At 46.9% G+C, this 15339-nt stretch overlaps 1 protein-coding gene across 1 annotated transcript in view; it reads left to right on the forward strand.

The window, feature by feature from the left end:
• Nucleotides 1-15339, forward strand: part of IKZF5 (IKAROS family zinc finger 5) — a 15717-nt gene extending 378 nt beyond the window's left edge. The window contains exons 2-4 of the mRNA XM_004700885.2: nt 10260-10427; nt 12819-12998; nt 14368-15339. Coding sequence (XP_004700942.2) covers nt 10260-10427; nt 12819-12998; nt 14368-15311 — 1292 coding nt within the window. The 3' untranslated portion in view covers nt 15312-15339. The remainder of the gene's footprint in view (nt 1-10259; nt 10428-12818; nt 12999-14367) is intronic.

The raw sequence follows: 15339 nt of genomic DNA on the forward strand, positions 1-15339 counted from the left end.
CGACAAGTGGTTATGCGGGGGCGCCCCCGGTCTGCGTTTTCACGGGGTCCTAGGGCCTGGGGGCCGGCCAGGCGCGGTGCCCAGGTTTTCCGAAGCCCGTGGACGCAGCCGCCCTGGCGCGGTCCCAGGGCTGCGGGTTGGGAGACCGATTTTAGAAGCACCCGCCTTGTGCCCGTTGAAGCTGCCCTGAACCGTGTATCCAAGACGCTAAGTGTCGGGCGGACTTCATAGCCAAGAACTATTCTGGTTCGTAAAGGTTTGGACCCCAAACCAAACTCACCGCCGTCGAGGCAGCTGCCAACCCTGGCGTCTGTTAGTGCCCGATAACCAAAGCCGTCCGATGGCATGAAACTAAACAGGGGCCATTTAGGGGCACCCGAAAGAAGCGTGGCAAACCGTGGAAGAAATAAAGACGCTTTACATCGTAAGGTCTAAGGAAACGTGAGAAGAAATGAGCTCGCTGCCATCGAGTAATGCTGACTCAGAGCGACCCCCACCCCAGTGGGTTTCCCAGACTGTAACTGTAACTGCGGGTGGAGAAAGTCCAGTCTTTCTCCTGCGGAACTGCTGGCCGTTTCGAACTGCTGACCGTGCATGTTGCAGCCCAACGCGTAACCACTACACAGCCACGGCTCTTTAAGAAGAAACAAAACCTTATTAAAACTATGTTATTGCCCATAACCGGCAGTGTTTGGATTCCCGTTTTATTTTGATTTGTGTCTTGGCATCAACGCAGCTAGATAGAGATTGATAGATTCTTGGGAGATAATACAGATAATTGAGATGTTTGAGTGTTTTTCTCCTAGGGCCTAGGGGATCCAGGGCGTCTCTAAACCTTGAATGTTTTGGCCTGAAAGAGAGAAGAATCTGATGTGCCATAATTGGATCTTGGTGGCGTTTTGGGTTCCCTTTGACCAGATTCCATCCAGGTTTTTTAGGGTTTAGAACATCTAAAGTACACTGACGTTCTGCCCCCGCCAGCTGCTCCTAGGGAGGAGGAGGAGGCTGCCTGCTCCGGTGAAACTACATCTTCACAAGCCCGGGACAGGCCAGGGTTTGTGAGTTGGAATTGACTGGCTGGTAGTGGGTGTAGACGTTTAGCAGTACCAAGTCTGACCCTTTTATAAGAGCCCTGTGAATAAAGGAAACTAATCATTAGAAATTAAAAAGATACTGAGAAGTCTTACCAAAAATGTCATCCTGAGAAATCTCTCAGTAAAAATGCCATAGTCACACTCAAACTCACTGCCTGTTGAGTCGATTTCAAAGCATAGCAATTCTCATGGGCAGGATAGAACTGCCTCTGTGGGTTTCCGAGACTGGCAGTCTTTGTGAGAGCAGAAAGCCTCATCTTTCTCCCTGGAGCTGGTGGCTTTGAATCGCTGACTTTGGGGTTAGCAGCCCACCATGTACCCACTACGCCACCAGGGCTCTTAGTAGTCACACTAGCGTGTTTTGTTTCTTGGTTCTCTACTTGGGAACTTTTTGCTAAAGTGAACCTATGCTCTATTTGATTTTCTGTCAGCTTAGTGTTCGATTAATGGTAACAGTTAAGACTGGCACATGTTCCTTTATTAGCTTACTAGACCTGTAAATGCTGATTAGAATTCTGTTGTAAAGCAGGTAGCTTGTGGGGTTGGTTCCTTTGCAGACTGCTAGAAGGTTTTTCAGTTTTCTTTGAAATTCCCTGCATGGCCTTTGGGAGTCACAGTGTAAATTCCCACTTTTCGTCTCAACGGTGGTGGAGGGGCAAGAAAGAGGAGGCACTGACTTGGGGTGAAAAGATTAGATGATGTAACTCTTTTCTTCCAACATACTTTTGTGTTTTGCTTTTGTAGTGTGGCTTCTATTTCTTAAATCCGCTTAGCGCCATATTTGTCTGCAAAGGGTTTGTCTTTGGCCATTGGCAGTGTGTTGTAATTCCATGGGAAAGCCCGTGTTACTTTCTGCTACATACAAACTAACTGCATTTGCCAGCATTCTTCATAGGTAAGTCTGTGTCGCCGAGAGACTCTTATCAGAAGTAAACACATATATTTAGATCAGTGGTTCTCAACCTTCCTGATGCTGCGACCCTTTAATGCGGTTCCTCCCTCATGTGGTGACGCCCCCCAACCATAAAATTATTTTCGTTGCTACTTCATAACTGTAATTTTGGTACTGTTATGAATTGGGCGACCCCTGTGAAAGGTTCCTTGGACCCCCAAAGGGGTCGCGACCCACAGGTTGAGAACCCGCTGCTCTAGATGAATCCACCACCATAAGTTGCTGCTGTTGAAAGTCATCTCCATCTCATGGTGGCCCCCTGTGTTTCAGAGTAAAACTGTGCTTCTTGGGATTTTCCACAGCTGACCTGTCAGAAATAAATTGCCAAGCCTTTCCTCTGAGGTGCCTCTGGGTAGATGCAAACCTTAACCCTAAAATATGATGTTGTATAAGTAAATGAGTTGCTAAGTATGGTTAGTAACCCTTAAATTTATGTCTTTAGAACTGGTAGGTGAATAAAACATGCCCTACTATTCCCTAATCATGTTGTTCTTAAAACTCTTTAAAACTCATAGCCATTGAGTCAGTGCCAACTCATAGTGACCCTATAAGGCAGGGTAGAACTTCCCCTGTGAGCTTCTGAGACTATAACTCTTTACAGGAGTAGAAAGCCTCATCTGTCTCCTGAGGAATAGCCAGTGGTTTTCAACTGCCAACCTTGTGGTTAGCACAGCCCAACGCATAACTACTGTGCCACCAGGGCTCCCTAAAACTTACTTCTCATACAAACACCAATAGTCTACCTCTAAAATAGGTAAACTTTGAGAGTAAGGGGGGCTCTGCCCCGGTTGTTTCTTGAACGGCCTCTAGAGTTGTGGTTGACTTATAGTAGGTATTAGACGATTGCTACTCTTTTAAGTTATTAGCTCCAGATTAAGCAGGTAGACCATTTATAATCTTAAGACCAAAGAAAACTCAGAGCATTCCTACAAGATAAAGCCTTGTTCAGAAGATAAGGGGAATAGGAGAAAAGCTTAGGTTCACTGCATGGAACTGAAGAGGTTCTCATGTTCTTTGGGGCATCGAACGTATTTATCCAATACCCCTTTCCTTCACTGGCATGGCCCTGGGTGTTCTTGTAAGAGCATTGTTCGTAGCTTTGTGTGGATCGTGTGGAAGAAGCTATCAGCATAGAAGAAATCCATTCTAGCCAGTTTCTTTCATGGCTTTGGACAAAGTTCATTCCAGCTTGACCCTGCTGAAAATTTATAATCCACCCCAGAAAAACTCATCAGAATCTACATTTTAACAAAATCTCCAGGCAATTCTTTCCTGTACATTTGTTGACATGTAGATTTTGATCCCATTCATCTGGGGACATAAAAATTGTCAGCATTGATCAAACAGTAATGAACCAGTTCAAGCCCAGTCTCTCTGTGGGCATACACCTATGGATTCCAGGCTACCTTTAACTAGAGTAATCATGCAAGGAGCCAGGAGTCCTGCTCTACCTAAAGAATGATACTCTTAAGGTTAAGTTAATTCATGTTTTGACTAACAAGCGCCAAGGCATTGGCTTATGGCTGGCAGGAAAGACCAAGCCAAAATAACCAAACTCACTGCCATCCCGTCAATGCCAGCTCATTTTAAGACAGGATAGAACTGCCCTGTGAGTTTCTGAGACTCTCACCCTCATCGGGAGTAGAAAGCCCTATCTTTCTCCCAAGAATCAGCCGGTAGTTTTAAACTGCAGGCCTTGGGGATCACGGCCCAATGCGTAACCACTACGCCACCAGGGCTCCTAGTAGGAAAGACATCATAAAACATATAGGATATAATATTCCCTAACCATGCCCTTCTTAAAATTCTCCAGCAACTTATAAGACAGTTGAAAGCATTAGAAGTTACCTGTCAAGTTCCTAAAAGAGATTATGGTACATACGAGGGGACTTCAAAAAGTTGATGTAAAACCTAGATGTAAAACCTGGGCTTTCTTTCTATACAAGTGTTCTGTTGTTTCAGAATTACTCTTCCCTCTCCATGTATCTCACTTCGAAATACTGATTTCAGGTGGACAAAGCTGTAACCTAAGCCAAATATCTCACGCGGCTTTAGGGACCTTTCACTGGCACACACGTCAGCTGGGGGCCCTGCCTTGGCAGGTGCATGGATTGAGAGAGTGGGTGGACATCAGGTTGAGTGGGCACAGGCTGCTTAGTGATGAGCTAAAGCCTAAGTCTTTGGAAGTCACCAATGCCTAACCCTCTGAACTGTCGCAATGTGCTTGAAGTCCTTGTTTCAGGATACTGCCCCTGATGTTTACACTGCTGCCCTACGTACTTCTCTGGCATCTGCTGTTTTTCCTGTCAGTCATGCATCACAAAATGATTGAAATGCAGTGCACAATTTATGGCCGGGAACACAGTGAAATTTATACTGTGACAACGTGATAATAGCGAAGACTGTCAAAATATGCCAGCCGTCCTCTGTAATTAGGCTTCATTTGTGTGTTCTTAAAACTTCAGATGCATGTATAAAAATAACATTTTCTTCTGCTTCCTTGTTGGCAGTCTTTTGCATTTCTTTCTGTATTGCCACATGTACCTTGGCAGGCTGTTTTCTAATGAAGATGTGCTTCCGTTTACCTTGTCGATGGAGCCTTTCTAGAATATTCATATATTTACCAGTAAAGATGTATCCGTTTTCTTAGTAACTGGTTGACAAGCTTTGATACTAAGTGGAGGTGACGTGATTATGAGCTGGGCTGCAGTCCTAAAGGTCAGCAGTTCAGAACCACCAGCTGCTTCTCAGACAGGCCTTTCTAATTCCTTCAAGAGTTAGTGTCCAAAACTCGCAGGGGGCAGTTCTACTCTGCTTTATAGGGTCGATATTGACTCGATGGCAGAGACTTTGAGAGATGTACAATTTGGGATTTCTTGAGTAATTATAGCTTTCATCATTAGAACACAGAAATCTATAGGATCTTAGTGCACCTTTTACAACGGAAAAACATTTCCTAAGTCATATTTTTAATCATCTTTCTCACTGAAGCTGACTGACTCAGCACCGCCACCACTCCCCACAATGATTGGGCAAACTTTAAAGGACACATAACCAGCAGAATTAGCTGCAGGCACAATACAAATAGTAATGCAATGCTCAGGAAACTACAATGGTAAGTAAACAAGGTAAGATGGGAACAAACGAGTGAAACCAATGTGTTCTGAAGGTAGCATAATTCCCAGGGTTGAGAAAGGTGAGCCAGACTGAAGCAAGTAGCGTAAGGAGGTGGCCTAAAAGTGAAAGACGTGTTTGGAAATTGCAGATTGAGGCACATGAGTTTATGAGATGACGTTATGGGCTAAAGAGCAGATCTATAAACTCAGTATTCTCTCCAATCCAGTTGATAAACTAGAGGGAAAACTGAGAGTGGGGAATTCCTTAATCAAAAATACAACTTAAATCTTGCCGCCAAAAATGTTTTAGAAAAATACCATTATCTGAGAGCCTGCCATCTCCTACACATGTTAAGATGCTTTACATATAAAATGTAAAGTAGCCCCGAAGTTAGTAATGCTGCATTTGACCAAGTAGAAAGCTAAGCTTAGAGTTGCTGTTCAGTGGTAAGCCTGACCTAATACTTGTTATGTCAGCTTGACTAGTGAAATAAAGTCAGCGACACTGGTGTGTGTGTGTGAAAACTTTATATCAAGAGGTAATTACATATCAAGGAAGTCTCCTAGCCTAGTCTATCTCAAGTCTCTTAAGTCCAATACTCGTCCATAAGCCCCCTCTTAAGACTTGAGCAGCCACATGCAGTGATCCAGAATGCAGGAAGCTCAAAGACCAGCAGGTGCAGTCATGGGGATTCAAGGTGGGGGGTGAGGGGAACATGACACAGGGCACCAGAGCCCCAGCAGGCAGGAAGGTGGAGACGGTAGAGAGGGGGGGAGGTTCCCAGAGTCCTTATGAGGACACATCCCCAAGAAGGCACCATCAGACTGTGACTTACTGACAAGTTGGATACCAAGCCTACACTTTCATACACCTTCAGGCTGACATGACGTCATCTAGTGACCACGGCCTACTAGGCGCCGTGCTGCTCCTCATCCCCAGGCTAGACGTGCATTACCTTCCGTGTCAGGAGAGCAGTGGAAAGTGCTATAGTTCTAAAATTGTAAAACCTCGGGGGTTAATACTCTGATTATGCTCCAGACAAATTAGCATGTATCCAAGTAGATAGGTGTACCACACAGAGAATTTTAACCTCAGAAGGATTGGAAGTCAACTAATTTGGATACATATTTGTCTCTTTAAATAGATTTGAAAGTCAGCATAAATGGTAGGAGGTAAATATAAAGTTTGTGTAATTTTCATTGAGGAACTAGAAATATGTCAAATTGACTCAGCCCATAAACCTAGTGTTAGAATCAGGAAAGATGTGCATCGGGGTTGTATTTTCTCCCCATACTCATTTAATCTGTATTCGGAGAAAATAATCTCAAAACGATTAGATGGGGAAGCATGGCAGCAAGATGAGAGGAAGGCTCCTTTACTTACGGCTTTTGGTAGGCACATGGAGCAGCCTTGCTTGCTGAAAGCTAAGAGCACTAGAAGCACTTGCTGATGGGAATCGCAGACTACAGCCTATGGGTCAGACCTTGGCCATGGAGAAAACAGAAATCCACATCTGGATCAAAAAGCAACATGATGGAGAAAAGACTGAAATTGTCGAGGATTTCATTTTACCTGGATTCACAATCAACATCCATGGAAGCTGTAGTCAAGAAACGACAAGGACATGCTGGTCTGGGTAAATCTGCTGCAGAAGACTTCTTAACATGTCAAAGGGCAAAGCTGTCACTGAGGATGAGGACTGGGCGCACCTGATCCGCGCCCTGGCGTTTCTCCTTCCAGCCTGAGGAAGGCGAACTGTGAATAAGCACGAGCGGTGAAAACGGATGCGTTGGGGTTGTGTTGAACCAAGAACACTGAGTGTGCCGTGGACTGTCAGAAAAGTGAACCGTTCTGCCGTGGAGGCAGTGAAGCCAGGGTGCTTCTTCAAAGCAAAACTTGGTTTCACTTACTTTGAAAATGTTATCTGGACATTAGCGAGCCTGTGAAAAAGCGGGACTCTCTCCATAGGGCGCTCACCATGGCTGCAACAGTGACCTCGCACAGAAAAGCAATTGAGAGGGTGTTGCAGGACTAGGAGGTGAGAACCAGCCTGAAGGCATCTACAGTAACAACTGCTGAAAGGCCGGTCTGGTAGAGAGAGCTAAGCCACGTGGGTATCTCCTTGGGGAAGAGTCCACTTTGACTCAACGCGAATCATATACAAAGCTCAGTTCCAGCTACATCACTGATAATAAGGTTGGAGTGCTTTTGGTTGGTTGATTGGTTTTAGGAGAAACAGGCTTTCCTTTTTTTAAAAAAATTAATTAAAAAAAATCATTTTATTGAGCTCTTACAGCTCTTATCACAATCCATCCATCCATCCATTGTGTCAAGCACATTTGTACATTTGTTGCCATCATTGTTCTCAAAACATTTTCTATCTACTTGAGCCCTTGCTATCAGCTCCTCCTTTTTTTCCTCCTCCCTCCCTGCTCCCCCCTCCCTCATGAACCCTTGATAATTTATAAATTATTTTTATTTTGTCATGTTTTACACTGTCCGACGTCTCCCTTCACCCACTTTTCTGGTGTCTGTCCCCCAGGGAGGGGGTTATATGTAAATCTTTGTGATCGGTTGCCCCTTTCTACCCCACCTTCCCTCCACCCGCTGCTTTCCTGTATAGGCACAAGACTAAAATCTAAGTTTGCCTTTTTGTTTCTGGTTAGGCTAAGCAACTCTTTGTCTTTTTAAAATAGCCAGACCAAATTAAAAATACAAAACCAAGGCCATTGCTACTCATATTGGCTCTGTAGACACTAGTGAGCCCATAGGGTTTCTAAAGCTATCATTTTTGTAAAGCAGACCGCTACATCCTCCTCTAATGGATTGGTTGGTGGATTGCAGCTTTTGACCTTTGGATTAGCAGCCTCCGGGGCTCCTTGGGTAAATCTAAACAACTGTAGGTAAGGAAAGTGCCTTGGCTGCCCACTGTGAACACAGACCTCAGAAAGGACTCCGGACATGGTCGTGCATATTTATTGAATTCCCAGTGACTAGGGAACTCCGCACCTTAGAGCCCTGTCTTTGGGGCTCCTGGACTGGTGAGAACATGCATGGAGAGGCTGGGCACAGCCATGAAGGCAATAGAAGCCTTGTGCTGGGATCGATCAGGCCTCCTCTAATGATCTTTCCAGACTATAAGTACAGATAGTAATCTCCATGGATTTTGTGAGTCATCTAGGCAGTTACCAGCAAGCCCACGGTGGCATTGAGCCAGGAGGGGCTGGCGGTACAGCTCTGGGTGGCTCGATGAGAGAAATGGGTTGAAGAAGGCTGGCATCCTTCTATCTTGTGACCTAGACCCAAGGAATAAGAGAGAGAAAGAGACAGCTGGTCTGAAGTGTGAGCATTTGTGTTGACTCCTTAGCCAGTGGCAGCTTCCCCATGACCTGGCCTCCTGCCCCTAAGCATGAATTGACTGAGCTTATGGCTGCAGGAGCTGCGGTCTGTCCACCTCTGTGTGGTTAGGCTCAAACGAGAAAATGCCACATGGGTGGCTGGTGTCAGCTAGGGAAATGGAGACATGAGGACCTTTGTATTTTGGAAATTAGCCTCGTGTTGCCTGTTAGAAACCCAACAGGATGCACACAACCCTAAATCTAAGGGGGGAAATGGGTGTAATGGATTATATTAAATATCAGAACGCCTGTTCATTAAAAATCACCTTAAGAAAGTGAAACGGTGGTGGATCTGGCGGCAGTGGGTTAGAGTGGATTTGGTAATGCGGTGGTTATGGAGGAGGCCCTGGTTATTCTGGAGGAAGCAGAGGCGATGGAAGTGGTGGACAGGCTTATGGAAACCGGGGCAGTGGCTGTGGCGGGAGTGGCAGCTATAACAGCGGCGGAGGCGGCTTCGGCGGTGGCAGTGGAAGCAACTTTGGAGGTGGTGGAAGCTACAATGATTTTGGCAACAACAACAATCAATCTTCCAACTTTGGACCAATGAAGGCAGGGAACTTTGGAGGCAGAAGCTCTGGCCCTTATGGTTGTGGAGGTCAATACTTTGCCAAACCACGAAACCAAGGTGGCTATGGTGGCTCAAACAGTAGCAGTAGTTATGGCAGTGGCAGAAGATTTTAAATGATGACCAGGAAACAAAGTTTAGCAGGGGAGGAGAGCCAGAGAGGGGACAGGGAAGCTACAGGTGACAACAGATTTGTGAACACAGCCAAGCACAGTGGTGGCAGGGCCTAGCTGCTACAAAGAAGACATGTTTTAGACAATACTCGTGTGTGTGTGTGTGTGTGTGGGCAAAAGAACTTGAGGACTGTATTTGTGACAATTGTGTAACAGGTTATTTTAGTTTCTGTTCTGTGGAAAGTATAAAGCATTCCAACAAGGGATTTTAATGTAGTTTTTCTTCTTTTTTTTTGTGCACCCATGCTGTTGATTGCTAAATGTAGTGGTCTGATCATGACACTAAATAAATGTCTTTTTAAAAAAATAAAGTGAAACGGCAACCACAAAGTGTAAGAAGGTACTTAGACGTGTGTGAGCTTTGAGAAAATTTGTGGGAAAATAGAGTGAAAAGAAAATGGTGTTTCCACATGCACTTTTTGAAACCCCTCCTATCTAATAAAGGACTCTCACACCCAGAACATAATAAAGAGCTCTTACATATTAATAAGAAAAACAACCCACTATGAAATCCCCTGGGTAATGAGCGTATTAGAAGGTACACAACATCTCCACTCTTTAAGAAGTACCCGTTAAAGCCAGTGTGACACCGTACTGGTAAAACCCGCCCAAACTGGTAAAAAAGCAGAGCCCAGCATTGGTGAGGATGGAGTGAGCAGTAGAGCTCTATCTCACTGCTGGTGGAGGTGCGCGGGCATGAGATCACCTGTATCCGAATGCTTTTCTGCCCCCTTAAGCGTTTCTTAACATCCTCCAGACATTTGAATCCTAGTTGACTTATTAAAAATGTTACCTAGTTTTTCACCGCTCTGCGCGCGTGTGTTCCTCCGTCCCCAGGCCGGCTGAAAGGCAGAGGTGCTCGGGTGCCGGGGGTAGTGCCTTTCCTCGTCTGTGTCACTGTTGGGATACATGTTTCTTCCCAAGCAGTGTGGAAAAAACCAGTATGTCATGTTCTCCTAGGTGTGACGAACTGTCAACTGCAAACAGAAGCCAAGATGGGTGAGAAGAAACCCGAGCCCCTGGACTTCGTGAAAGACTTTCAGGAGTACCTGACGCAGCAGACGCACCATGTGAACATGATCTCTGGGTCCGTTAGTGGGGACAAAGAAGCGGAGGCTCTTCAGGGAGGTAGCTTCCTCTTCATGCTGTTAAATCGTCCCTCTGTGGAAGTGTGCTCGTGTGTGTGAGGAGTTGTCCGCTTCCCGAAGACCACCGTGGAAGAATGTGGTCGTTCCAGTGTTGCCCTCAGAGAGGTGTAGGGCCTTTCCTCCTCCTTCAGCACGGCAGAGTTTGGCTGAGGCGGGGGAAGGACTTCCCAGGCTCTGGGGGCATTATGGTCTTGGTGGAAGTTGGGGCCTTCTCGAGTCCAGGTTCTGCCTGCCAGTACCAGACATGTGGAGTCAATCCAAAGGGAGTCAGGCTCCCCACTCTACCCCCACCCCCCACCCCCGAATTGGGCCATCCAGGAACTCTCAAGGAGTTCCTTCCTAAGATGAAGACGGGCAGATCGCGACCTGTGGAGGAGGAGGAACTAGAGTCGAGAGCCTGGCTGTGCTCAGTCTGCTAGCAGAGCCCGGGTCTGTTCCTGAAGCTAGGTCCAAACTGAACCAAACTCACGACCATCAGCCAACTCCGACTTAGAGCCAGTCTGTCTGGTATTTCAGAGACTGTCCATCTTTATGGGGCCGGAGAACCTCCACTTTGTCCCCGGAAGTGACGGGTAGATTTGCACGACCTTGTGGTTGGCAGACCAGTGCTGACCCCCAGGCAGTGCCACCAGGGGCCCCTAAGTCAGGAGTCAGCACGTGGAGCCCCATGAGCCACATCTGCACTGCTGCTTGCTCATCTCACCTGCAAGCCAAGAATGGCCTTTACATTTGAAATGGAGAGGGTCACATCGGGCACAGGAGCCCTACTCAAACGCAGTGTCCGTCAGCGCACGGGAGTCCTCTAGTTGAGTAGTTGTGATGGAGCTCATGTGGCCAACAAAGCCCAAATTGTAGTTTGGCCCTTTTAGCATAGGCTGTTGCCCCACCCCCACCCCCACCCCAGCTAGGTGGTCTGGGGCTTTGCTGCATTCGGTCACTCCTGGAGCAGGCATCCCTTGGACACTTAGAAATGCAAACTCTCAGGCCATACCTAGAGCTACTGAATCAGTCTACATTTTTTACAAGGTTCCCAAGTGATCACACATGAAAATTGGGAGTTTTGCTGGCTTGGGAAGAAGATGAGAGGGAGTCACAAGCCTGTGGGTTGAGAATGCGACCGACCCTTTGGGGCGTCAAACGACTCTTTCACAGGGGTCACCCGATTCATAACAGTAGCAAATTACAGTTATGAAGTAGCAGCGAAAATAATTTGATTGGGGGTGTTCACCACAACCTGAGGAACTGTATTAAAGGGTCTCAGCATTAGGAAGGTTGAGAACCACTGCCCTATGGGTGTCAGACTTGACAAGGGAGGACAGAACAGGACCATAGAACAAGAGGCCAGCAAGGCTGTGTCCTGTGAATGGAGCAGGAACCCTTCTCCCATGAAGCTAAGAACAAACACTAAACTGCCACCATCCGGTTGATTCCGACTCGCAGTGAGCTATAGGGCAGGATAGAACTGCATCCACCCCCCCACCCCCCCAGTGGTTTTCTAAGACTATAATTCTTTATGGAAGTAAAAAAGCTTCATCTTTCCATAGAGGAGGAGTGACTCGTGGGTTTGAACTACTAGCCTTTCGGTTAACAGCCCTACTCGTAACCACTACACCACCAGGGCTCCATGCAGCTCTACTAGTGAAAGTGTCGCCAACACCCTTGTGTACACAGTCCTGGAGTCTGAGTCAGAAGATCAGGATTCTAGTCCCCACTGTCTCTGCTTTTGCTGAGTGTGAGCACCCGTGCTCTGAGTGTTGACCTGTACAAAGAAGTAGGTGCATTACACAACAAGTAAGCAGATAAACAAACAGTGTCTTGAAATCCTCACAGTTCTATTACTAAAAGGAAGCAAATACGATAGTCCCTGGATGTGCTTAGGGGGTTGTTAGGGTCCTGAGTGCAACCCCAAAGTGAGAGCAGACCGTGCATCAAGGAGTACAACGTGAGTTGCTTTAGACTAAAATAAACCGAGGTAACTTTTTGAAGATTATGACTACTTTCCACTAGACCGTTTGTAGGTGTGACTATAATGTGAAACACCTGTGTGTAATTATGCCCTCACTGTTCAGGTAAGTCTTGCCCCCATGTTCCCATCCCCCACCTGTCTCCTCACCTGCCCAATATAGTACCCTCTCTCCTTCAAAAGCATTTTTGAGGGCTGATACAGTTATATGCACATTCTCCCAAAAAACTCTAATGCTGCTTTTGTCTAAAATTAGCCCCAGCTCACAAGTCTTAGCTGTTTTCTTAGGAAGTTATATTTTGGATGGAGTGAATTATTCTCTGTGAAACATTTTCTACCCTCTAGACTAATATGCTAAATTGAGTTGCTTTTGAGCTGCGTATTTCTTTGACTGTACTTTGTTTATAGCTGGAACAGATGGTGATCAAAATGGACTTGATCACCCATCAGAAGTTTCTCTGGACGAAAACTCAGGAATGTTAGTAGATGGGTTTGAAAGGACCTTTGATGGGAAGCTCAAGTGTCGGTACTGCAGCTATGCCAGCAAAGGGACCGCCCGGCTTATCGAGCACATTAGAATCCACACAGGTAAAGAAGAACCTTGGGGGGAAGCATTTCCTGGGGGTGAGGGTTGGGAGAGGGGCCAGCCTGGCAGTTTCATCTTTTATAGGAGGTGCTCTGGTCAGTTAAAATTGAAGGCTGATCAGAGACTTGGATAAACATGAAAGGCACTCCCAGTTTACTCAGCTCAGCCTGACAAGGTGCAGGTGGTAGGAAGTGGGCCCTGCAGAGCTTCCCCTTTCTTACAGCTCGTCTCTCCGTAGCTGCTGCTTCTCAGGTTGGGCAGGTTAACGCTGGAAGCAGTGAGGAGATCCAATGTTCTTGATCCTTAGTAGGTACGTTTCAATCTCAGGAGGGCCTGGAAAGGTTTCTCTACACACCTACTTGTTAACATTATCAACTGATTGTCCATAAAAACAACAACAACTTACTGTTCCACTTGTTTGCACATTAATGGTGCACACCTGGCAGTAACGCAGGCTGGGGTGTGAGGCAAGAACAGCCATGGTTGTGATGGGTGAGACTGTGTGTCAGTTTGACTGGGCTATGAGTCAGAGTTATGCAGAGATGAAATTAGCAGTGCTGTAGCCATGACCCCATGTCTTGCTCTGATGTGTCCTGTTGATATACTCCCCAGGCCTCACCTTGACTTTTTCATCAGAGAAACCTTAACTGCACCCAAAAGTAGGCCACGTGCCCCTTCTGAGTGCTCCCGGCGCCCTTGTGCTCACTCATGCCAGCACTTCCCATGCTGTTGAGCTGCGGGGCCTGAAGGTTTCTTGAGGCCAGAGATTATGCTGGGGTCCCTTTGCCCCCAAGTCTGGTAGAACAGGGACACAGAGTAGGCACTGCACTTAATAAATGAGTGATGGCAGCTCTTACCTTCCAGGTGTTTATTTTACATATTAGTATAGTCGTCAGCTAAAGCCAACTAACACCCCATATAGGAACTGAAGAAAGGAAGGTGGAGGTGAAACGGACAGTTTTGAAGGGATGTGTTGTGTAACTCAGACGTAGACAGGGATAGACCTTTCTGATAAATTCATTGTATGGGGAATATAGCAATAATATTGCGTTGTGTTTTTCTTTTTCCAAATTCCTTTTTCTAGTTAAGGCGGTTTTTTGTTTTGTTTTGTTTTGCGTTGAATTGACTCATGGTGTCTCCATAAATCTCAGCCCGGTCCCGATGAGAATCGTACTTGGCAGGTTTCTCTCCAGAGTCTGGTCGTCTCGTGCTGAGGGTTGCCGTGGTCCTTTTATAAATGCGTTGCAGTTCTCCTGCAATTTCTGGAAAACGTTTTGATCCCTTTCTGAATCCAGGGAAAGGTCAGCCTGGAAGCTTTTCATGAATGAACTACTACCGCCATTTCTCTTCCCATTGTTTCTCTCTACACAGGTGAGAAACCTCATAGGTGTCACTTATGTCCCTTCGCCTCTGCTTACGAGCGCCATCTCGAAGCCCACATGCGGTCCCACACTGGCGAAAAGCCGTACAAATGTGAATTATGTTCCTTCCGCTGCAGCGACCGGAGCAACCTCTCCCACCATCGGAGGCGCAAGCATAAAATGGTACCAATGAAAAGTACCAGGTCTTCCCTGAGCAGCAAGAAGATGTGGGGGGTTTTACAGAAGAAGACCGGCAACCTGGGCTACAGCAGAAGAGCCCTGATCAACCTGAGCCCGCCCTCCATGGTGGTCCAGAAACCCGACTATCTTAACGACTTCACCCACGAAATCCCACACCTTCAGACGGACGCCTATGAGAGCATGGTGAAAACCACACCCACGGGGGGCCTCCCAAGGGACCCCCAAGAACTCATGGTGGACAACCCTTTAAATCAGCTCTCGACTCTAGCAGGACAGTTGTCCAGCCTGCCTCCTGAAAACCCAAACCCCGCATCCCCCGATGCAGTGCCCTGCCCCGACGAAAAGCCTTTCATGATTCAGCAGCCCTCTGCCCAGGCCGTTGTTTCTGCCGCGTCGGCAAGCATTCCTCAGAGCGCCTCGCCCACCAGCCCCGACCCTCGGCCGGCACACGGTCAGAGGAACTACAGCCCAGTGGCAGGGCCCAGCAGTGAACCAAGTGCCCACACGAGTACTCCTAGCCTAGGAAACAGCCAGCCCAGCACACCAGTCCCGACCCTGCCGGCCCAGGACCCCCAGCTTCTGCACCACTGCCAGCACTGTGACATGTATTTTGCTGACAATATACTGTACACTATTCACATGGGATGTCACGGATACGAAAACCCTTTTCAGTGTAACATATGTGGTTGCAAATGTAAAAACAAGTATGACTTTGCCTGTCATTTTGCAAGAGGTCAGCATAACCAACACTGATTAAGACCAATCACCCCACACCTGGGGT

This window comes from Echinops telfairi, unplaced genomic scaffold, assembly GCF_000313985.2.
Source record: "Echinops telfairi isolate 266 unplaced genomic scaffold, ASM31398v2 ScPeMD7_70;HRSCAF=299, whole genome shotgun sequence".
In the NCBI taxonomy this organism is placed as follows: domain Eukaryota; kingdom Metazoa; phylum Chordata; class Mammalia; order Afrosoricida; family Tenrecidae; genus Echinops; species Echinops telfairi.